Source organism: Theobroma cacao, chromosome 9 (assembly GCF_053813885.1).
Source record: "Theobroma cacao isolate CCN51 chromosome 9, ASM5381388v1, whole genome shotgun sequence".
Taxonomy (NCBI): domain Eukaryota; kingdom Viridiplantae; phylum Streptophyta; class Magnoliopsida; order Malvales; family Malvaceae; genus Theobroma; species Theobroma cacao.
The window spans coordinates 2,929,982-2,952,808 of NC_142647.1; the positions used below are offsets into that span (position 1 = coordinate 2,929,982).

Sequence of the window (22,827 nt, forward strand, 5' to 3'; positions counted from 1 at the left end):
TTAACAATAACTTGATACTAGGTTTATTTCTAAACAAACAGCAGAAAGGTAAGAGAAAATTAATACACAGAACAACACCAATGGCTTTCTGATTTTATATACATATACCAGTGAGACCCCTGTTTTCCTGTGGAACATCTTGTAACATTTGCACCTCTTCACCCTAGTAACCCCAAAAATATACAAATTCAACAGTGCAGAAACACAACATGGAAAAGTACCAACATTACAAGTGACAAGGAGGCCTGAAAAGGAAGAGAAGAGGCCTTTGATGCATAGAAGTAGTAGTAAGGATAGGGGTACTCGTGGGGTCCTAGTACTGTAGGTGGCCCTTGACCTGGAGGTGCATTGTAGAAGTACTTAAACGGAGGTGGTGGACTGCCCTTTGAGGAATATGATGAAGGTGCTGGTGGAGGTGGCCGCGGTGGAGATGGAGGTGATACTGGTTCTGATGGTGGTGGGGAGTGATACTCAGATTGTGGTGGGAAGTAATAATAAGGCACTGGTGGTGGCGAGTGGTGAACTGACGGTGATGGCGGTGGAAATGACTTCAGCAGTGGCGGAGGTGGTGGTGAACAAATGACTGGACATGTTGCACAATCACTGATGCACAGTAAGCCGGCTGATGGTGCCCCCATTTCATCCTCAGATGTTACTCTAGTTAGCATGATCATGCACATGATCCCAACTTTCAAGAGCAAAACCAGCCATTTGCTTCCTTGGGATAGTTGACTACAACCAAAGCCCATCTGCGATTCGATAGCATAAGCTGAAACAAGTTGATGTTATGCCTTTGGTGAATTGCTGGACAGAAATCTGATATACTTATCTGCTATATAACTTTATCAACACAATGCCAAAAGAAGGCTATGCACCAGATAGCCCACTTTACCCTTTACATGCGTGTGTATGGCTCTTCTAAAAGTCTGAATTAGGTGCTTCCTTGATGATGGTTTGTGATGTATTGCTGTAAAGGGGGAAGATTTACTTCGACAACCTTTTTTCTTGGATCTGTAAAATGGATTTGGATTAAACAATGGAAGGACAATACTTTGGGACACCTAGCAGTTATTTCAATGAAAGGCCAGAAGTACCCTTGGTAACTTAGCATCGGTCACAAAAGAGTTTGAAATCGGTTACCCTTCCAATATGATTTTCTTATAGTACTGAAAAAGTGCTGTAGATTGTTTGAAGAAAGAGGATTTTTAGGTACATACTTGTCTTTCGGTGTTGATAGATACTTTTCTGGCATAGTAAACAAGGTTGGAAAACTAACAGGACATGATGAAGTTTCCTTGACTATTACAATTGACATTGGAAATGTTTCCAACTTAGCATTTCTTTTATTCAAAGATAGAGCTGATCACATGCTCATAAGCCTCCGTCTCTATCTCTTTATGATCATGGAAATAAGATAATAAGTGAATGATTAGTTGGGGGACCCAGACAACGGCGTAAAGGCAATATCGAATGACATGGTTAAACATTAGTGCTAATAATCTTGATTATCTGCTTGGATCTTGAAGCTTGTATATTAGTATTCTTTCGCTTTCATGGAAGGGGAATCCAAAGCAAAACTTGTTTGGTAATACCACTCCTGCTTTTTTCTTATACCTTTCTCTTAACATAGTTCACCTTTGTGAGCATCAATTCTCTCCTTCGAATGTCACCCTTAACACTTTATTCTCTGCTTGTGCTTTTCTTTCAAGGGGGGCTCATGAGTCTCCTTTTCCCATTGCAGGTTCTAGACAGGATATCCCCGCCAGTGGCAGTGCCATGGAAGAATCAAGTCATGTAGCAATCATCTTGAATATCTTGGGAGGAGTACAGTTTGATTATGTTGACTAACCCACTCTCTGGATGTCCGTGACCATGACTGATGCTAATGATCAAATTTCAAAGCTGAGCAGAAACCATGGAAGAAAAATTCAACGTTCACTTTTAACTTAGTTCGAGGCATTCTACAGTCCTCTCAATCTTCAGTCAAGGTGGAGCTATCACCTAACAGGGTAACTGTGATTCATAAGAAAACTTTTCTGAAGCAACATCTTATATTTGGCAAAGATTTACTACATTAATTTGACACAAGTTTCTGGGAATAGTCCTGGAGATTGAAAGTTGACATTGTATGTCCTGAGTTCTGTTCCCTTTTTGTCTATAAGGGTTGGTTTTGTGTGGGGAATGGGTTTGTATAGGGGGTTTTTGCTGGCGTATGAACAGGGGTTGATCCTTGTGTGATTTTGTTATGGCATACCTCAATGTTCTTTTGTAAGGGTTATGCCTTGCAAAATCTTTTTGCTGGAGAACTAAGGTTCTTTCAGACCTTTAATATAATTGAACTTTCAAACAAAAAAAAATTGACACCAGTTTTATCTTCCAAGTTAGTAAGCATGGTCAAAACTTGTGTGTTCTGCAAGCTCCTGGATTCTTGTCTTCAAAATGAAGAAAAGCAAAAAAAAAATGAAAATGATCTTCAGAAGTTGGATCTCATGAATATATATGCGTTTCAAGTCTTAACAAGATGAAAAACGCCTTGCTTTCTGTTCTATCTAGGCGCTTAGGCAGGGTTAGCACTATACTTCCTGTAATACTCTGTCAAGAAGGTGACAGGTGTTAAGCTCTTCCGGCAAACATTGTTGTTTATCTTATTTCATTACAGGATCCTGTAATACTCACAGGAGAAATATTTAATTCGGGCCATGCTTATCTCTATGGAACGGATAGAAAGAGAAATATCTGTGTCATTAGATATGCAAGGTATCATTATGATTGTGATGTTGATGAGCGAATTTGATAGAATTTGGAAAAATTACTGAAAGTTGCCATCAGCTCATTGCTAATTTATCTTCTGAGAATACATTTTACATCTAGCAACAAGAAAGGAAGAAGTTTCCAATTCTTAAAAATAATGACTACTATTTGTTCTGCAGGCACAAAATTGAATTAAGTTTTACTTTTGCTTTTACAAAAGCAGCATTTTGCAAGCACTAAAATGACCCTGAAGATATACACATTTCTGATATCACATTGCATAATCCAGCATCCTTCCCTTCTCCATCATGTTCACAAACATTGTTGTTTTTCTTTCATATGCAAACAGCTTCTTTCTCTCAAATCTTCAATCTCGTCTGAAATTTCATTCAGCGTCATCTGGTTTCGAGTCTGGTGTTGGTTCAGTTTCCACATCTGAAGTCTTACTCATGGAGTCCTAGCCATTCAATAACAAAACTACGTAAGAAAACCAGCTTGCAAGAATTGTTTGGCAGGAGGAATTCATACTGTTAAATAAAAAGAAATTGGGATGGTTCGGGGATGCTTGAGTGATATTTTCTAATCAACAAATGCTGTCATAACTATTTCCTGTTTCCTGTCTTTATGTGGCTATAAGCCTTTTGCCCATCATCTAAAAACCTAAACTCTTCATGTTATGCATCTAATTAATTGATATCTATTATAGACAAGTACCAAACCTGACTTGCTGATGATATCCGTGGCCTCGAAAGTGGACTGATCACCGAAGAACGTGCCTGGCTGCGACTTTGACTATGATAGCTTTGTCCTTGACTTTGATTACTACCACTGTATCCATGGCTATAACCACTACTGCTGTATCCATAGCTACGTGAGTCAGACCTCCTTCCAAGGTCTCTTAACCGGTTAAGTTCTGGCAGTATAACAGTGCCAAGATCCGGTCTGTCCCTCTTCCTCAGCTCTACACATTTTAGTGCCATTTGAGCAAATGATAAAGCCTCTTCAACTGGCCAATCTGGCACCGCTGGATCAAGCATATCGGCAAAAGTTCCTTTTTCAATGGCCCTTCCAACATGGTGAGCAAGACCCATTGGAGGCTTGGCTGTAATGATCTGGAGTAGCATTATGCCGAGGGAGTATATGTCTGATTTAGTTGTTAGCATGCCTGTTTGTTGATATTCAGGATCTATGTAACAGAATGTCCCTGCTGCTGAAGTCATGTGATATTGTGTTACACTGTCAGCTACAGAAGGTGGAACTAGCCGTGCTAGGCCAACATCACTAATTTTGCTCACATAATTGCGGTCTAGGAGAATGTTAGCTGGCTTAAGGTCTCGATGCACTAGTGGCTCTGGCTTTGCTTGGTGAAGGAACAGAAGGGCAGTTGCAATTTCAGCAGCTATTTTAAATCGTTTCCTCCATGAAAGTGGAGGAGTATTGCCTCTTCGAAATAGCCTATCCTCTAAGCTGCCATGGATCATATATTCATATACCAAGCATCCATACTCAGGGCAGGCACCGAGGAGAAGGACCATGTTTGGGTGTCTAATGCAGCAAAGGACCTCAACCTGTACAGGGTTGTAATATATAGAACAGAATATTAGCTTGAATTCAGAGGATATGGATGCCTAGAGAATGACAGGTTGAATAATGTAATTTTTTTTGTAACAATAATGCCCACAACCTCTTTGGTCTCTTCCCACTGAATTTAAATGGTTTTAAGAAAATGAAAATCCTTGTCAGTAATGCCAACACGACGCCTTACCTCTTGCTGGAATTGCTTCTTCCCTTGAGCAGCATCAGGTCTTAAAACTTTGATGGCAACAGGAGTGTGATCAAGTTTGCCTTTGTAAACAGGTCCATAACCTCCTTCTCCAATCTTCATTGATTCTGAGAATTTTTCAGTAGCTTCTTCAATTTCTTCTATGGTATATTTTCTGTACCGGACATCATTATGTGCCAAAGCATTCAAAGCCCGATTCTTTTCGTCTGCCTCTTTCTTGGCTTTCAACTCTGCTTGTCTTCTTCTATGTGCTTCCATCTCTGCTAGCCTCTGTGATGCCTCAGCTGCTTCAATAGCAGCTTTGCACTTAGCCTTCTCCATCTCTGCAATGGCAAGAGCTGCCTCTTCAGCTAGCCTGGCTTCCTCAAACTTGCGAGCCTCCTCCATCTTCCACTGATGAAGCTCATTAGCCTGGACTCAGAAATGTCAATTATGTTCTCAAGTTGATTTTCAATGATACCCTTTAGGCATTAGAAAAGACTGGTACGATCATGTCCTGCCTATTTTTGAACTTTAAGAGCGTTTTGGATTAATTACATGTAACATCTTACAATCTGGCAATTTACTTAAACTTCAAAGGACATCCTCCATCCCTTAAACTCCATTTCAGATTACTGTGTTTTTATACTAGTTACCAAAAGAATATGCATTTTTTAACTTTTATCTGCAATAACTTAATTATTTTGCTAATTCTTACTTTGTTGATCATTCCTTCATCAAATGTAGCCAACATGTAAAGAAAATTTCAAATTTTGGATTCCTGAACACAGTCAAGTGCAAGGTGAAGATTAATTTTAGTTTTTAATTCTTATATTAAGACTCAAGATTTTCTTGGAAGATTTTGTTGACAGAAACTGGAAAGAGTGTCTTTTTTTCCTCTAAAAAGTGGAGATTTTGATGGTATAAGATTACCTTTCTTTTGGCTGTAAGAGCTTCTTTGCAAGCTGTGCTGTACATATCCATGGTTTGCTTAAGTTCAAGCTTCAATCTTCTCATTTCAGCTTCTATGTCTCGCTGCAATTCACGGTCATATCATATTATCGTATTAGTACTTCTGTCACTAAGCCGGCAAATGCCATACTTTAAAAACGCAATCCACAATCTATGAATTCTCTTACTGGCACTCAATAGTTAATACCAAAGGCCACTTACCGTACTTTGTGGAAGTGACTCTGAAGGGCTACCTGACACCATTGAGAAATCTAAATCTTGGCCAGAAATATCCATAGATCCAAGGGCAAGTTTTGCTGGAAAATCCGACTCATTAGAAAAAGAATCATGGCTAGTTGAGGACTGTCCTCGGATACCTATATCAATGCTGTCCAATGACAAATTTGCTGGAGAGCTTCTTTGTCTATCACGCTCACGTATAGGTACTTTTGAGGGATTATCCAAGGACAGTCTCTCTGATCCTGCATTTCTCAATGCTCCCCTTGTATATTGTCCTCTGTTTTAAGTAAAAGATACAATGTCATCATAAACAGGCAATTAAAGCATAGTAAATAGAACGGGAGACTAACTTTATACTAGTACTAAGAATAGCTGTCACATTTTCCATCACTAAACTTTCTGTCAATAACAAGAATGGAACCAACTTTCCCACCTGATTCCATCATCTTCAATTTGATCCAGTGGAATCTGTGGTGGCATTCCTGCAGATGGTGCCTTGGGTGGGGTAGCAGTATTAGCTACAGGCCGCTGTGCTGTTCGCACTGTCAATATCTTACCTTTGGAAATCACATATACTGAGCAAAACTCTGGTGCAGATTTGATCAAGGTGGTCGGCACGTCATGTTTGAATTTCCTATAAGACAAATAACTGAACTTTGAATTTTTAGTACAAAATGGAGAGAACAAGTCCAGGAGGTAGGGAATCAGGAAGGAACAGATTAACCTTGAGATAGCGTTCCTTGATGCTGCACCGAGGACCATGCTGTTAATCAAGTTCTTGCTGACATAGTCCACAAGTGCTTTAGAGATATCAGTATCCTCAAGGATAACCTCCCTCATTTGAATCTGTACTTGACAATGAAATTAGATATTGGTTAGAATTGGTCATCATGCCAAGACATATCTCTATCATCTTTTATTGTTTCTGTCTTGTAACTGAACCAAAGATGAACCATTGCTACTATATATCCCCATTTATTATATAGAAAATGAGAACTAGGTACCCCTTTGCGTGCACAGTAGCCGCGGAAAGGAATGAAAAGCTGGTTTATGTCATAATCAGATTCTCCTTCACCCTCTGCATGTTAAAAGAAAGAACAAAAACAATTACCAAATTAAGACGAATGCATGGCCAACAATCTCTTTTTGTGTTCTTTGCCATATTTCATTGACACTTTCTTGAAACAAAAGGCAATGAAGCAAAAAATAATATGAGAAACGAGAGAGGGTACCTACGGTTTTTATGCCTAACATGGACCAAGATGATGAGCGGGTTGGTGATCACAAGATGATCAATAGCCCAACGTACAGCGTGTGGGCTGTTTTTGTCTCTGTCAATGGCCACCGCAGTGGTGTTGGCAGGTACATTGCTTTTATCAGAGAAGTGAGGAGCCATCAAGGGAAACTTGTGACTTGTGGCTCACGGCAATGTTCGCTAAAACTTTGTGATGACAGAATAAGTTGCCACCACCACCACCACCGCCGTTGCAAACCACCAGGCCAATCCCTCCTGCACCTCCAGCTATAACTGCTTTGCGAAAAAAGAAGAGAAAAAAATCCTCCACGAGAAAGAAAGCGGGAAATATAATAATAATATTATTGAAGGGCGAATGAAGAAGCCAAGGTTGAGGTCTTTGTCCTGGTGTTTAGGTGCAACTGCAATATCCCCATGTGTCCTCCTGGCAACAAAAATGGACGTTCCTCATGTAATGAACCTAAGAATTCATGTCTTCCGTTCGCCTGTTTTAGCCAATTTGACCTGGCCCTTTCCTTCATTGTAAGAAAAAGCTGCATTTAGGAGTTCATTTTTTACTATAATTAGAGCATTTGACCATCAGTCAATCGAGCAGATTCACAATCTTTGAACTTCAAGTCTTGGTGAAGAATGAGTTGCAGAGGTTTATTAGCATGAACCTTACTATATATGGGAAAAAACATAAAAGGCAAATAGATTTTTATTAAGAAATTAAATATTAATTTTATAATAAAAATCCAAACATTTAATTAATGTTAATGTAAGCTAAAATTCATTTTTAAATTTTTTCTTAAAAAAACAATTCTTTTATTTTTATATGATAAAGTAATATTTTTATATGTTTATTTACTTAGTAAATGCAATATGCTTACATGTTTGTTAAAATGTATTAAAAATAATTTATTTCATATTATTTTTATAATTTTAAAAAATTGAAGGTGAAAAAATATGTATTTAAATAAAATAATAGGAGTAAATAATACATTTGAAACATTTACTTATTTTATACATAATATATTTATCTTATGAAAAGTGATATAATGCATAAAATCATATTCATAGTTAACTTTATTTTTGTCATTAAGTATAATTTATTAGGCTAGGAATTAGAAATCCAGCTTTTTCATGTGGAGATATATGCACTTATATCAAACAAAAATATCTAAATGCTAATTTAATCGTTTACCTTACATTTCATTCTATTAATAATATATAAAAAGTAAACTCTTGAAGACTTAATTGCTATAGCAACAATAGTATAATTGATATTAATAAAGATAAATATATATAACTAATTTAATTATTAATATATTATATATAAATAATGTTGTGAATGATTTTATAAAATATTGTTATTAGCATATATATATGTATATGTATATGTATTAAGATATATAAAATAAATAAATATTTTAATTGTGACATAAAACTGTACCGGCTTAGCCTGGCTCCAAAAGTAGATTTAAGCTGCCAAACGACGTCGCTTTAAAGGTCATCCCTCTTCCCCCACTCAAATTCTACACCCAAGCAACGTAAACCCAGAACCCGAATCCAGGAAACCGTAAAAAAAAAACCATTCGATTGTAAATTCGGACGCCGAATTGAGAATCCGATCAAGAGAAGATGTCGACGGTGTACGTTCTAGAACCGCCGACGAAGGGTAAAGTGATACTGAACACGACGTACGGCCCACTGGACATCGAGCTGTGGCCCAAAGAAGCCCCGAAAGCCGTTCGGAACTTCGTGCAGCTCTGCCTCGAAGGCTATTTCGACAATACAATCTTCCACCGCATTATCAAGGGCTTCCTCGTCCAAGGCGGTGACCCCACCGACTCCGGCACTGGTAACCTCCCTCTTTCTCTTCTTTAATTATTGTTTCCTCTAGCTGTTTTTGATTAGTTAGGGTTAGTTATGAGTTTGAATTTTTTGTTTTAAGGTGGAGGAAGTATTTACGGGAGTGTGTTTTCGGACGAGTTTCATTCGCGTTTAAGATTTAACCATAGAGGTATTGTTGCTTGTGCCAATGCTGGTTCGCCGCATTCGAATGGGAGTCAGTTCTTTATGTCTCTGGATAAATGCGAATGGCTTGATAAAAAAAACACTATTTTTGGAAAGGTAACCCGTGATTGCATTTTATATAAATTTTTTTATTTTGTAATCCATACTTGAGTGTTACTGGAACTGATTGTTGGTTGTTGGTAGGTTACCGGAGACTCTATATTTAATCTTCTGACAATAGGTGAGGTTGACACTGATCAGAATGACCGGCCTTTGGATCCTCCTCCAAGAATCAAATCAGTTGAGGTAGCTTTTTCTTTTTTATTTTTTTGATGAAGTATAGAACTAATTGACTGCTAAGGCATGTTGTATGTTGCTTCTTGATCTTGGTTTTTATAACATTTGAAAAACATTATGTCAGCCAGTTTTATCCTTTGATTTCCTGTTTTAGGTACTTTGGAACCCTTTTGAAGATATAGTTCCTAGAATATCTTCAAAGCCTTTGATCCAGCCCACAGCTGAATCTGAGAGGCAAGATTTGAAGAAGAAAGCTGTGAAGTAAGTCTTCTTCCGCCATAATTGAGCACTCTCTTTTGAGCATATTAAGGATACTTGTGTTTATCATGATGAAGATATTCTTATTACTTAAGGTATATGTGTTCTTTGGAGAATGCAGAAAGCTGAACTTGCTGTCATTTGGAGAAGAAGCTGAAGAAGAAGAGAAGGAATTGGCAGCAGTAAAGCAAAAGATTAAGAGTAGTCATGATGTATTGAGTGATCCTCGTCTCCTAAAGCAAGAACAGGCACTGATCCCATATCTATCTTGATGTGCATTTTCCCATTTTCTTTTCCAATACTTAAATAAATTGTTTAACCATGATCAAGCCAAGTTACTTGATGCACAGTTTTCTTAAATTTTCTTAAATTTACAGAAATTCTTCTTCTGACCATCCCCTGAACTAGCCTTTGGCATAGTGCGAATTTAATCTGGTTGTCTGGTGAATACGTTTTAAAATTGTTACCAACCACTTAATGGTGAACATAACAAGTCATGTAGTTGTGCTGACATGCAGCATGGCTTTGCCATATTATGAGCAATTAATGAATCTTGAGCCCATATTCTTAACACAACTTCTTTGATGCAGGATTCATCCAATGTCAAAACAACTAAGGATGTGCAGTTGTCTGTAAGGGGAGCTCTAAGCTCAAAGAGAGAAGGAGCGGAGAAAGATGTGGATGCTGAGTTGTCTGATTCCCTTGATCATAGTGACGATGATGAGGCCAGTTTTGATGCACGAATGCGTCGTCAAATACTTAATAGACGGAAGGAGCTTGGAGACCACCCATCCAAGCAAAAGATGCAAAATGGTAACTGTTCAATATGGAACTCTTTTACCTTTTGGATTTAAAAATGGAAGTTTAAAGTCTCGAAAACTCCTAATAACAGTGTGTATTCTCATAGACTAGACTTTGTTGTCTTAATCTTAAAAATCTCTAAATTCCAATTTAAGAAAAACAAAAATAGAGGAAACTAAGATCAAGCCTTGCATTATGTTCACATGTACTAGTAACATTCATTTACAGATAAGGTAACACTGTTAGATAATAGTTCAGTTCACACATTTCATGTCATGCACAAATGAGCACGCGTGCTCATGCATGATACCTTCTGAGTTTAAAAGCACCCTTGAAACAATTAGAGATATCTTGAAGAAACAATTGGAATAGAAGTTTTTAAAACTGTCACCCTCCCATGGAAGACATAAAAGAATCAAGTATTTTGGTTTTGATCAAACAAGATATAAATGCAGATTAAGGAACTGGATTTTTGCATATATGGTTAATTTTTTTTTTTTTTATATAATTGGGGGAAGGGGGATTCGAACCTTGCTTTTTAGGCAGGGGGATAATGCACCAACCAATGAGCCAAATACTCGGGTGCGCATGTATGGTTAATTTAAGAAGCTCTAATGTCTGAAAATGGATATTGCTGCAATTATAAGAGCTTTAGGTTTTCATTCTGCTCAGCTCATGTTGCAGATCCAAATTAGAATTATCTATAACACCTCATAATGAAAGAGCATTATACTCATAACCGTAAGATCTCACGTGTTGTTTGCTGAGCACCATTATGCGCTTGGTTTAAGGTTTAGAATTTATCAATAAGGTTTTGATCAATTTACTGATGTTAAACCCTTGGAACCTGTTATCAGATAGCTTTTCTTTCTAGTGTGCATCCTTCATTCCATCTGGTTTACTTATTACTGAGTGATTTCTCAAATGGTCTTTGACTTGTGGAATCTTGTGCAGGGAGCTCTAAACCAAATGACCGTGAAATTTCTGCACCAAGGTAAAGATATGAATGATTTATTTTCTGTCTTTTTTTCTACTCTTACTTAATCTCTCAAAAGGTTTCTTCTAGAGTATACATGTTTAGCAACCATCCACACAGGTGTTTAACATGATGCACCTGTCAGATGTTTGTAATTGCATGAAAGCTGCTAAAATTTGGCAACTGAACGGCATTGCTTTCATTAAACATCTTCTTATTGTTTTTTAGTGCTTTTTACTTTGTTCCCCAGTGTGTTGGTTTTACTAAGGTCATTGATTTGGTTTGGTTATGATTTAAACCATTTTTCCCTTTGGTTTGCTGTTTCCTTTTTGAACATTATCACCTTCTATTGCTGCTGCTTCACCTGGTTATTGAAGATATAGAATCTGCTGGTATTGCTTTTTCTTTTTTGCATAAAGAACTCAATACTTTTGTGGTGATGTTTACACCAGGTCCAATGATGAAAGTATTGATGATGACCAACCAAGGGTAGAAAAGCTGTCCCTGAAGAAAAAGGGTATGGGATCAGAAGCCAGAGCTGAGCGCATGGCTAATGCTGATGCAGATTTACAGTTATTCAGTGTGGCTGAACGGGGAAGATTGTTGCAAAAACAGAAGAAGCGCAGACTTCAAGGACGTGAAGATGAAGTATGTTTAAAATTTCTGTTTCAAATTCAATGATGCTTTTCCCTTAATATTTTACTTTTCCTCCATCTTTGTTTTGTCCTTTCGCAATGCAACTCCCACAAGTTTTGCAAGTTAGAATCTCCCATTCAACTTGATTTTTAGCAAAAAGTGAGCCATTATGCAATCTTCTGTGCTTATGAAAGATTTCTATCTCTTGCTAATCTCAAGAAATAAGAAAGGTGATAGGCCTATGTGGAAATGTGTTTCCTCCTTTTAAATTTGAAAGCACATTCTCTGTGCACATATTGGCACTAATTCTAGTCCATAAGAACCTACTTTTCTTTATTTGTTGTTTTGTGAATCCTAGGTTTTAGCAAAACTTGAGAAGTTCAAGCAATCTATTTCCACAAAACCAGCTGCTCGAAGCAGTGGGCCTGCAGGTCATGAAAATGAGGATTTGTCTGACTGGAAAGCAGTTCGGTTAGCATTTGCTCCTGATACCAAGGTTTGTTTTTTAAGATTTCTTCAGGCATTTCAGAAAAACCAACTGCATGTGATTTTTGTAAGTGTTTTATGAACAGTACCAATTATGCCATGCCAAAGCAAAAAGAAAAGCTTCTGACTACAGAAACTTTACAAAATCCCCATGTATTCTGGCTTAGGCTTCGGTAAGTCCAATTGCAACAATGGAATCATAGGGAGTTTAATCAATGGTTTTCTTCGAATCATCATGCAGGATGGTATGTCTCGCAAGGATGACCCGAATGACTATGTGGTTGTTGACCCTCTTTTGGAGAAGGGGAAAGAAAAATTCAACCGGATGCAAGCCAAGCAAAAGCGACGGGAACGGGAATGGGCTGGCAAATCTCTTACTTGATCTAGTTAAAGGCTGATGAAAATGACAGTTGGTTCGGTTCACATGCCTGTCTGCCTTTTTGCTTCGACTGCTGCGGAAAATGTGGATTATTCCATTATGCATTTCATGCATCTAAAGTCCCACGAATCAAACGTTGGGAGCTTGAGGTTGAGTTTCTCTTACCATAGAATTTGACATTGATATTGGTATCGATATCGAGATCACAAATTGCGGAAATATTGGATATAAATAAAAAAAATCTGTGTCATGGGTAAATATGATGGAAAATTGTAGCAAAATGTCAGAAATTTTGAATGAAACTTTAATTTATATTCCTTCATATATTTATGCATATTTTAATTTTGAATGAAACTTTAGTTTATCTCTATCATCATTTGCAATAATGCCAAATATTGTAAATTCGATGAAAATAATAATACTTAGTTAATATTTCATCTTTGAAAAAAAAAAATATGAATGGGACTTATGAATATTCGTGGAAATTTTCATGAAATTTCCATAATACGAGAAACTAAACTTTAATTGAAAGAATGCTCTACAGTTGGAAATAGGTGGATGATGAATGATGAAGAAGAATTGAGTGTGAAATTGGTTTTTGGTTTTTTGCCAAACCCACAAAGGTATTTGGAAATACCACCATTTGACCTATAATAGAGTTCATCCTGGACCGAAAGGGGGGAGGTATCTGTAAATAGCTTTGGAGGCAAGGCAGCAGTCTTTCTAGGTAAAGACTCGTTCAACGACTACCAACCCATTCGAATGTGTAACATGAAAGAATTCGTCACTAATCAAAAGCTATTGCATAAAGAACAAAAAAAAGGACACACACACACATGGTTGACTACGTGCCATTCAGATTCGCCTATGCTAGTTTCTAGTTTCTACAACATTTATTGATCCCATGGAATTTAAGCAGACAGATGTGGCTATGCCTATGCCTGCTCTAGTTATCAACCCCCCTTTCTTCAAAAAACCGGGCACGCGACCGAACAAAAAGCAGCCGAAACTGTTGAATTTTGTTACCTTGGTTTGCCCCCACTTCAGCCCTGCCGTCTAAATGTTGTAACATGCAGCAGAAATTAAGTAATTAAGGCCCCCCTTGTAGTTATCATCTCTGGTTAACTTTGGAGTTATTGAAATTTTAATGACACCCTTAATTATCCTTAAATTAGCTTTCATTGCATCAATGGGTCTTCTACTAGTTCGATATTAAGCTAGCTTATAGTGTATATAATTTGTCATTATCATTATTGTCTTAACGGTAATGCCATATATTTACCTAAATCTGCATGCTCTAGCGTATCTGGAAGGATCCAAAACATTTGTTTAATACTTTGTTATCTATTATTCCAGGACTATGTTTTAACTTGTAGGAAAAGAATCAAAGATTCTTCCCAGTTTTCTCATGCTATTTTACCCTTTTCTTTTGGTAAAACAAATCTTTGGCAAAAGCAAAAGGCCACACACAAATTAGAAAACAAAAAGCCAAAAAACCACGTGGACAAGAAGACATAAATTTTCCACAGAATTGTAACGCAACAACCACAATCCTCGTTCATTCCAATCACTGTCAGCAAGCAAGCAAGCAAGCAAGAAAGAAAGCATCTCTCAACAGATTGGATGATTGAGCGCCGCGTCATTGCCATGACTCAAGCCACCGATTTTGGGCCCCACAAGTTTTCACACCCATATTCATGCCTTTTTCTAGTTCCATACTGTATTCAAATTATCAAACATTAAAAAATTTACAAAATAAAATACCCTTATTCTTAAAATTTTTTATTAAAATTATATAAAAAATATTAATTTTTATTAATTTGATAATATATTAATATTTAAAAAATATTTTAATCTTTATTAATTTTAAAAAGCATTATTATATAATTTTTTATCAATTAAAAAAAAAAAAAAGAAAGCTTCGATCGAGCTCCCCGAGGAAGCATCAGGGCTCGATCTCCCCTTAGGAGCTCCGATGCTCCCTTGGAGAGCCCAGTTGGGACTTTAGTGTTCTCAGGGAGCATGATATGGTGTTTTTTATGAATAGTTGGCCAATGCAAGGATGTCGTCAACTGATTTGAGGGAAAAAAAATATTTTAAATATTTTATATTTAATATTAACACGTTTAGAAGTTTGAGATGAAATATTTATTTTGAAATTTAATAAATTTTTTTGTAATTTTGATTAAAATTTAAAAAGTGAAAATATTTTATTTTAAAAATAAAAATTTATCCTATGTTCAAAAAGTATAGTCGTATCTTGTGTTCAAAAAAGTATAATCTTCATCTTGTGTCTTTGCTGTCTCTTTCATTTCAATTTTCGTTTAACAGTTGAAAAACGGGGGGAGCTGAAATCACCCCACCAAATGAATAAAAGAAAAAAAAAAATAAAGAGCATCCCCGTAATCCAAGGTCACCGTCCTACACCTACCGCCACCATATCCATATCTGGACAGGAGAGATCCAAAGGCCGCGTTCACACTTGCCACATGTTTTTTGTGTTTCTTATACTGGTTGATGATTCTACTATGTTCTTTCTTTGACACTTGCGCGGCAGCGTTTGCCACCCCATTTGCAAGCCCAAACCCTCTCCCGCTAGTTCATGGGATTAACATGCTGGTCAACCCCAATTTTTTATTCAGATGAAGCTGAAAATTTCAGATTTAATTCTACCTGTTAAATTGACTATTTTTTCAATCCAATACGAAACGAACAAGCTGATAAATTAAAAAGATATAATATTTATATTTATATTTATATTATTGTGTTTTTTTAATGGATTATTTTGGCTTTTTTTGGCTTAATATTAATTTAAAAATATTTTTTTGTTTGATTAAAAAAGGGAATTTCGATGTAGTTATGTAGGCAAATTTTATGCTCAAAATTTGAATACGCAACTTACATACGTAACTGAATTCAATGATTAAAGAACAAAAAAAAAAAAGGCGTATAAAGATAAGGCTCATTGTTGTCGATAGATTGCTGCCGTACCGTAACATTGTCTCAGCTATATAATGCATTTTATGCAACGAGGCACAAATCATTTGAACTCCCCACAAACATTGCCAATGTCAGTTTGAATCTCTTTCGCGTTCACACTTGCTTCTCCCTTTTCACACCTTTCTTCCTTCGCTTTTCAAACCCCCCAAGAAAAAAACGAAATTTTTAACTACTTTCTCTTTAATTTCGGCTCATAAGTCGTACCCTTTTTTTGTTTTTGTTGCCTATATGAAACTCTCGACTCGGGCAACCCAAGGACTCATTTTAGTATCTTGTTCACTGTTTGCTTCGAAATGAATAACGGTGACAATTACAAGCGGCGGCGAAAGGAGAGGTTCGCCGACGAAGATGGTTACGACGACGATAGCTGTTCAAGTGATCATGAAACCAAGAAGAAAGATTTGAATGGTATCATCACTTCGTTGCTGTTGCTGGAAGAGCAAGAGAAGCGAGACAGGGACGAGCAGGACGAAGCATCCAATGAGGAGAAATTGATTTTGGAGTCAACCCACAGGAGGAAAACCAAAACCATGCTTGAATTTTACTCGGAATTCCAGGATTACTACTCCGAAATCGAAGAAACCGACCGCGTTAAGCGGAAGAAGTCTCGCGCCATGGCCGCTTCGGTCGCCGCGGCTTCCGTTAACCAAACGGAGAACCAAGCACCCAACAATCATATCAAACAATCCGGGTCGGGTCAGCAGAGGCGGTTGTGGGTGAAGGACAGATCGAAGGCTTGGTGGGACGACTGTAACCGACCCGATTACCCAGAAGAGGAATTCAAGAAGGCGTTTAGGATGAGCAAGTCAACGTTCGAGCTCATTTGCGAAGAACTCAACTCCGCCATCGCCAAAGAAGACACGACGTTACGGAACGCGATCCCCGTCAAGCAAAGAGTGGCAGTTTGCATTTGGCGGCTAGCCACCGGCGAACCGTTGCGGCTCGTTTCGAAACGGTTCGGTTTAGGCATCTCGACTTGTCATAAATTGGTCCTTGAAGTCTGTTCGGCAATACGCAGCGTTTTGATGCCGAAGTATTTACAATGGCCGGACGAGGATTCTTTGAGGAAAATAAAGGAAGAGTTCGAGGGTAGCTCGGGGATACCAAACGTGGTAGGATCAATGTACACGACGCATATTCCGATAATAGCCCCGAAAATAAGCGTGGCAGCGTATTTCAATAAGAGACATACGGAACGGAACCAGAAAACGTCGTACTCGATAACGGTACAAGGTGTGGTCGATCCTAGGGGAGTTTTTACCGATGTCTGTATCGGGTGGCCAGGTTCGATGAACGATGATCAGGTGTTGGAAAAATCAGCTTTGTACCAAAGGGCAAATGGGGGATTACTGAAAGGTGTTTGGATCGTAGGGAGTTCGGGGTATCCATTAATGGATTGGGTTTTGGTTCCTTACACACAACAACATTTAACTTGGACACAACATGCTTTTAACGAGAAGATTGGGGAGATTCAAAGGGTGGCTAAGGAAGCCTTTGGGCGATTGAAAGGGAGATGGTGTTGCTTGCAAAAAAGGACAGAAGTGAAGTTACAGGATTTGCCTGTTGTACTAGGAGCATGTTGTGTTTTACATAACATTTGTGAAATGAGGAACGAAGGGCTTGACCCAGACTTGAAAATTGAGCTTCTTGATGACGAGACGGTCCCTGAAGTTGCTTTGAGATCGGTAAGTTCGATGAAAGTTAGGGATGCCATTGCTCATAACCTTTTACATCATGGCCTTGCTGGCACTGCTTTTCTGTAATTTACATCCATGAAGTTGGAAAAAAGAAATACCCTATTTGTTCTTTATAAAGATTAGAAATTCTTTCTTTGCATGTAGTATAACATTACTGTAGGGATTAATTCTAATTTTTGTTTGAAGGGGATGTGTAAAATTATATATTTGTCCCCTCTCACAAATGGAATTGATTTGGAGTTGTAGTTTGAGTAGTGGTCTTGGATTTACAATTACAACAAGAACGAATATCTCTGTATTCCTAGGTTCTATACTTCTTCAATTATGAAATAAACATATGAATGGAATCAAACATCAAAAATATTCTTTTGAATTTTCAATTTTAGACAATCTTACATGGAATGCGTGTGATGTTCCTTTTTTCTTTTTCCCATTTTTTTCCTGAACTCTGGGGGTGATGTTGGTGCCATTGTTTATAGATCTACGAGGCTTTTATTTGTGTAATGTTTTAAGACTCAACTGTTCATCTCTGATTGAAAAAGCACATGAATTATTCAAAGAAAGTTACTGTTCTTATTCTGGAGTCAGGACCAGCATTTTCTCAGTTTTTTGTTTCTGCATTTTCTTCTCTCTGAAATGCTATCTGCCTCTCTCTCTCTCTGTTTCTGTGTTGTATGACCTTGAAATTGGTGGCAAGAGGAAGGGTCCTGCTGACATTCAACTGTGAATTAAGAGCCTAGTGAGCACTTTGAATTTATGGATGTGAGGGACCTTTGGGCCCATCTCTGTTTTAGTATTACTTTGGGGGGATCCCTTTCATTTTAGTATTCAAGTTTCAAGGTACATGGATTCCCAATGTTGTATTCCAAATTGAAATTCCTTTTCATTTTGGCCAACTGGTGGTAAATGCAGAGAGAAACTTTTGCACTTACTAAAACATAATGAGCTTTGCTTCTATTATTTATTTCTCTGTGTTATAATTTCTTCTCTGTCAAGACCTGCTTCAAATTAAAACATGATTCAAGCTCTAACACAGGTAAAGCCATCGGTTAGGTTGCCTGGTGGTTTAGTTTCTTTCTGAACTCAATTTTATTGTGGTCTTAATGCTCCATCGTCACATTCAAGGTCCTTTCAGAAGAAAAATCATGGCAAGTGATTTACTAGATAAACGAATTCACGGGTGATGTTTCTTATCTCCATGCTGAACAGGGACAAGGCATGAAAATGACTTACTAATTCTCAATACAGAAAGATGAAGTTGCAAACGGTATAATTAATGATAAATATGCCCAGTTTCTGAAGAAACTTGACACCCAAATGCAACTGCATATTAAAGTATAAACTACAAGACAAATCCAAATGACTTCAATTGGACGGGAACGGCAAGTTTATCAAACAAATAAACCAATTGTTTTCTTATGACATAACTTCCAATTGTGAATAATATAATAAAGGGGCAAACTTGTAGCACTGGTGACTTCTTACCCAAGTCTCAAAACCATTGCAATGCATAAGTCTTTGGCGACTTTCACGCCATAACGTATAATACAGATGTACCAGTCAAATTTGTATTCTTTCCGGGATGACTAGAACCCCTCAGTTTTAATGATCTGTCTTTGTTAGAACATTCTTCAATATTCAACATCAACACACAAAAACGGTACTATGAAAAATTTTGTTCACATTTAAGCTACCAATCTCATGATGCCAAAAGGATAAGATAGGGGGAGGTTTAGCTGTCAGCACCGCGTATGTATGATTAAATTGCAGTATAACTTATCCAAAATGCATTGCATACTATTGACCACGGTCCACGGTTAAACAGATACATTGCCTTGCAATGAAAATCTAGTGTGATGGGAATTTTACATGCAAACTCATGAGAAAACAACAACTGATCTGGAGTACTCTCTTCCATTAAGTTCTGCATAAGCAGGTGTAACGATCGTTTCAATGATTGAAGTTGGGTATCAACATGTCAATACCATAAAAGGCAACTTGGATTGATGGTCAACTACAGCTTTCGATCAATATTAGAACTCAACACATTGATCATCACGATCAGCTCGGTATCGGAAAGGGAAATGTGCAAACTGGATTCTCAAGGCAGGGGAGTCAGGTTTCTTGTCATCAAATTTATAACCTGCAATAAAATCAACATTCCACAACCTATAAGAAATGACTGCTAATGCTGCAATTCTAACAAACAGACATTGTGAGAAATTGATGAGCATGTAGATCTTCATCACGTTTATGCCCATTGTCAACTAATATATGCCACACAGATGATGAAGACAATGATGCCAGCAACAAAAATGTCAAGTAATTACACTTTGATTAACAAATTATGATATGCCTCGCATTTGCTCCGATTGTTTTGTTCTTCTGTTGCAACATTTATTCTTCTCACTTTAAGTTCTATGCAATTTTTTGTGCCTACATTACCTTGAAGAGCTTGCATGGCAGCCCTTGCGAATTTTGAGTCATGGAACTCTACAAAGCACAAAACCATGGCTCTATCTCCACTCTGCAAGTATTTAATGAGACAACTATAGAATCAGAAAACATGAATAAAATTAAAGTAATAGAGGAATAGGATGGGATTATGTTAACATCTTGGTATGTTAAGCCATTTGTCCCTGACATTTCTCAAAAGGCATTGCATAGAAAGCCTTAAGCACAAAACCAATCATTGGTAACATCTTCTAAGCCAACTTGGTGTTATTCTAACAGAGAGAAGCATGTTGCAGACACTTCTATTGGCTTTACTTCAAGAAGCTCTAGCAATACCAGCGAAGCTAACTCGAAAGAAAGTATCAAGTAGTAAACTTACATGTCTTGGTTCCTTGTGAATGACTTTTATCTCTTTGTAGCCAAGAAATGGACGGAAAAGATCTTTGATGCTAAGTGAAGGACTAAAATGACCATAAAACAATGAGAATTTCTTATATTCAGGCAAAATACAGTTTAGTTTTGCATAATATTGTGAAGCATATGATATTCTTGAGATGTTGATGCACATATCCATGCACACAAGTATGCATGGGAAACAAGGATACGCCCTACTTCTCTTCTTGTACAGTCTGTTGGAAGCCCATCGACAAACAGAATGTTTGATTCTCCTGCATCAACTTGTGGACCATCACCGTTTCTCAAGGAGGCAGGCATTTCATCAACAGCATCAGGAATACCAGGCCTCATAACTGCTGTACCATCCTGCCTTTGGCCAACTAAGTTAGGATCTTCTAGAGGAGATGAGCAACCCTTTATGCTAGCTCCAGCTGATACAGCACCAAGGCTAGGTTCAGGTTGAACGCCAGCACTTGAACTAATGCCAACAGGACCATCCCGTCTTTGATCATCTAGAGCAGATGTGTAACCCTTTATGCTAGCTCCAGCTGATCCAGCACCACGGCTGGGTTGGGATTGAAGTCCAGCACTTGGACTAATACCTACAGGAGCATCCCATCTTTGGCCAACTGAATTTGGAACCTCTAGAGCAGATGAATAACTCCTATCGGTGGCTGCAGCTGATACAGCACCAAGTCTGGGTTCAGGATGAACTCCAGAACTTGGGCTAATGCCAGGAGCATCCTGTCTGTGGCCAACTAAACCTGGAACTTCTAGTGCAGATGAGTAACCCCTAATGGCAGATCCAGCTGATACGCCACCAAAAGTAGGTTCAGGGTGAACTCCCACACTTGAGTAAACACCTTCTGGAGCATCCCATCTTTGGGCAGTTAACTTTGGATCTCCTAAAGAAGATGGGTAAGACCTTACAGTATCTCTGGCTGATAGACCACCAAGATTGGGTTCAGAATAAACTCCAGAATTTGAAATATCATCCACACCATATCTCCGAGGCTGCAATCTGTTTATCTGCATCATAAATACCCATAAAAAGGAAAGGACATTCTCAGTTGTACGATCCCAAAGTTATTTAAGAAAATAATGTAATAGTAGAAATGCCTTACATCTCTCTTTTGAACATCTGAAGAAGCGTACTGCATATCAGCATGTTGAGATGCCAATGAGGGTGCTTCAGATGTAAAGTAGCCAGGAAAGCTGGGCCCCGAAACACTTCCTATCACAATGAAAGTCAACAATCAAGAAATTGATGTTAACTTGCTAAGATCAATTTGAAGACAGGAAATGGAAAGCAAAAAAACCACCACAAAGGAATCCACGATTAAAGATTCAAAACTGGGAAAGTTTTTTTTTTTATCTACCATTATTTTCCATCGTTGAGGTATGCCATGATGAATACCTCAGTGCAGGGCACCGGACAATTAAGCAAAAAAATTCCCACCTCCGCGAAATACATAGTTGAATATACACCAAGGTTAAATTTAATGGGTAGAAGAAGCAGGGAAAAGCTATGAGAAACTATTAAAAAAGGGGAACGCAAAGCACTGGTGCAAACGGAGATTCATAGCAAATGCAGTTCATTAAAAGATATCACCTATATGATTTTAAAAAAAAACACCTTAAGAAGTCAGGAATCATTGGGGAGTCTTGACATCAGCCATTGCAAATATTAATTATGTTTAAGTAAAAAAAAATTTTTTTTTTTAAAAACCCAATAGCTATATTATACAGTATAAGAGAATCCTCCTTAAATATCCAAGAATGGTTTCAGCGAATCAACTCCAACGTAGTGCAGTTCAAATGACACCGTTATAACCACATCCATTACTAGACATAAGAAGCTATATTCAAAGCATAGTAAAGAGTGCAAATTTGAAGACAATAGGCCAAAAGACAAAATTTTGGTAAGAAAATAAGAAAAAAATAGTGGAAGCCAAGAGTAAAGGAAGACAAGAGCTAGCACCTCTTTCTGCTGCAGCAGCAGAGTATCTGTAATAATTAGGATCCCCCATATGTTTCTGCAACTCTCTCCTTGGCCTTCTTTAGCTTTAAAACAGAGGTCCAAAACCCCTTTGCTTATTGGCTTTCCTTTGTCTGGTGAATGCTGCCAAGATATGAGAGGAGAAAAAGGAAAAAAAAAACAAAATAAAAATAAATTATTTTGGACTCTGTTTGGTTTGGGCCTAAAAATTTAGGTTTCTTCTGTTTAGCTCAACTGGTCTAAAAAAGCTTTTGGGCCTTGTTTGATTTGATTAGGTCCAATTGTTTGTTCTATAGTGACTTTTTTTTTTTTCTCTTTTAATTTATTCTTCAAGTTCCAAATCCACCCTTCTTTTTTATTTCTTATGGAAAAAAAGGACAAAAATATTACTAGCAACATTATTCTTTGGTAATATTGATGAACTTATATCAAATGCACCTTAGATTTAAGATGAACATTTAGATTGATAGGTACCAATCATACCAAATCAA

At 37.6% G+C, this 22,827-nt stretch overlaps 5 protein-coding genes across 5 annotated transcripts; 2 read left to right on the top strand and 3 right to left on the bottom strand.

Moving 5' to 3' along the window:
* LOC18588095 (proline-rich family protein) lies at positions 1 to 1,051 on the bottom strand. The gene has a single exon (XM_007012272.3). The coding sequence runs from the start codon at positions 747 to 749 to the stop codon at positions 189 to 191; it is 561 nt and encodes a 186-aa protein (XP_007012334.2). The 5' UTR covers positions 750 to 1,051; the 3' UTR covers positions 1 to 188.
* A 1,783-nt stretch (positions 1,052 to 2,834) lies between these two features.
* On the bottom strand, positions 2,835 to 7,115 carry LOC18588097 (kinase with adenine nucleotide alpha hydrolases-like domain-containing protein). The gene is made up of 9 exons (XM_018127633.2): positions 6,941 to 7,115; positions 6,709 to 6,782; positions 6,429 to 6,550; positions 6,138 to 6,353; positions 5,687 to 5,981; positions 5,447 to 5,548; positions 4,517 to 4,945; positions 3,471 to 4,319; positions 2,835 to 3,208 (listed from the first exon to the last, which is right to left on the bottom strand). Exons 1-9 carry the CDS (start codon positions 7,098 to 7,100, stop codon positions 3,137 to 3,139), a joined length of 2,319 nt encoding a protein of 772 aa, XP_017983122.2. The 5' UTR covers positions 7,101 to 7,115; the 3' UTR covers positions 2,835 to 3,136.
* Positions 7,116 to 8,461: 1,346 nt separating this feature from the next.
* LOC18588098 (Cyclophilin-like peptidyl-prolyl cis-trans isomerase family protein) lies at positions 8,462 to 13,144 on the top strand. The gene is made up of 10 exons (XM_007012275.3): positions 8,462 to 8,802; positions 8,896 to 9,074; positions 9,162 to 9,263; positions 9,409 to 9,515; positions 9,634 to 9,760; positions 10,103 to 10,325; positions 11,268 to 11,307; positions 11,742 to 11,937; positions 12,284 to 12,421; positions 12,653 to 13,144. Exons 1-10 carry the CDS (start codon positions 8,583 to 8,585, stop codon positions 12,791 to 12,793), a joined length of 1,473 nt encoding a protein of 490 aa, XP_007012337.3. The 5' UTR covers positions 8,462 to 8,582; the 3' UTR covers positions 12,794 to 13,144.
* A 2,679-nt stretch (positions 13,145 to 15,823) lies between these two features.
* On the top strand, positions 15,824 to 17,848 carry LOC18588099 (nuclease). The gene has a single exon (XM_007012280.3). The coding sequence runs from the start codon at positions 16,084 to 16,086 to the stop codon at positions 17,551 to 17,553; it is 1,470 nt and encodes a 489-aa protein (XP_007012342.1). The 5' UTR covers positions 15,824 to 16,083; the 3' UTR covers positions 17,554 to 17,848.
* A 1,393-nt stretch (positions 17,849 to 19,241) lies between these two features.
* LOC18588100 (uncharacterized) lies at positions 19,242 to 22,457 on the bottom strand. The gene is made up of 6 exons (XM_018128430.2): positions 22,319 to 22,457; positions 21,462 to 21,571; positions 20,547 to 21,366; positions 20,321 to 20,382; positions 19,933 to 20,014; positions 19,242 to 19,630 (listed from the first exon to the last, which is right to left on the bottom strand). Exons 1-6 carry the CDS (start codon positions 22,365 to 22,367, stop codon positions 19,521 to 19,523), a joined length of 1,233 nt encoding a protein of 410 aa, XP_017983919.2. The 5' UTR covers positions 22,368 to 22,457; the 3' UTR covers positions 19,242 to 19,520.
* Between the last annotated feature and the right edge of the window lie 370 nt (positions 22,458 to 22,827).

Coding starts and splice junctions, on each gene's coding strand:
- LOC18588097 (XM_018127633.2), bottom strand. CDS start 7,100: ATGGCTCCTCACTTCTCTGATAAAAGCAATGTACCTGCCAACACCACT. Junction 5,549..5,686: donor AGTCACTTCCACAAAGTACG/GTAAGTGGCCTT, acceptor CGTGAATTGCAG/CGAGACATAGAAGCTGAAAT. Junction 4,946..5,446: donor CTCTTACAGCCAAAAGAAAG/GTAATCTTATAC, acceptor TTCTGAGTCCAG/GCTAATGAGCTTCATCAGTG.
- LOC18588100 (XM_018128430.2), bottom strand. CDS start 22,367: ATGGGGGATCCTAATTATTACAGATACTCTGCTGCTGCAGCAGAAAGA. Junction 20,383..20,546: donor TACAAGAAGAGAAGTAGGGC/GTATCCTTGTTT, acceptor TTAGCATCAAAG/ATCTTTTCCGTCCATTTCTT. Junction 19,631..19,932: donor TGCCATGCAAGCTCTTCAAG/GTAATGTAGGCA, acceptor ATTTTATTGCAG/GTTATAAATTTGATGACAAG.
- LOC18588095 (XM_007012272.3), bottom strand. CDS start 749: ATGGGCTTTGGTTGTAGTCAACTATCCCAAGGAAGCAAATGGCTGGTT.
- LOC18588099 (XM_007012280.3), top strand. CDS start 16,084: ATGAATAACGGTGACAATTACAAGCGGCGGCGAAAGGAGAGGTTCGCC.
- LOC18588098 (XM_007012275.3), top strand. CDS start 8,583: ATGTCGACGGTGTACGTTCTAGAACCGCCGACGAAGGGTAAAGTGATA. Junction 9,075..9,161: donor AAAACACTATTTTTGGAAAG/GTAACCCGTGAT, acceptor GGTTGTTGGTAG/GTTACCGGAGACTCTATATT. Junction 12,422..12,652: donor CATTTGCTCCTGATACCAAG/GTTTGTTTTTTA, acceptor ATCATCATGCAG/GATGGTATGTCTCGCAAGGA.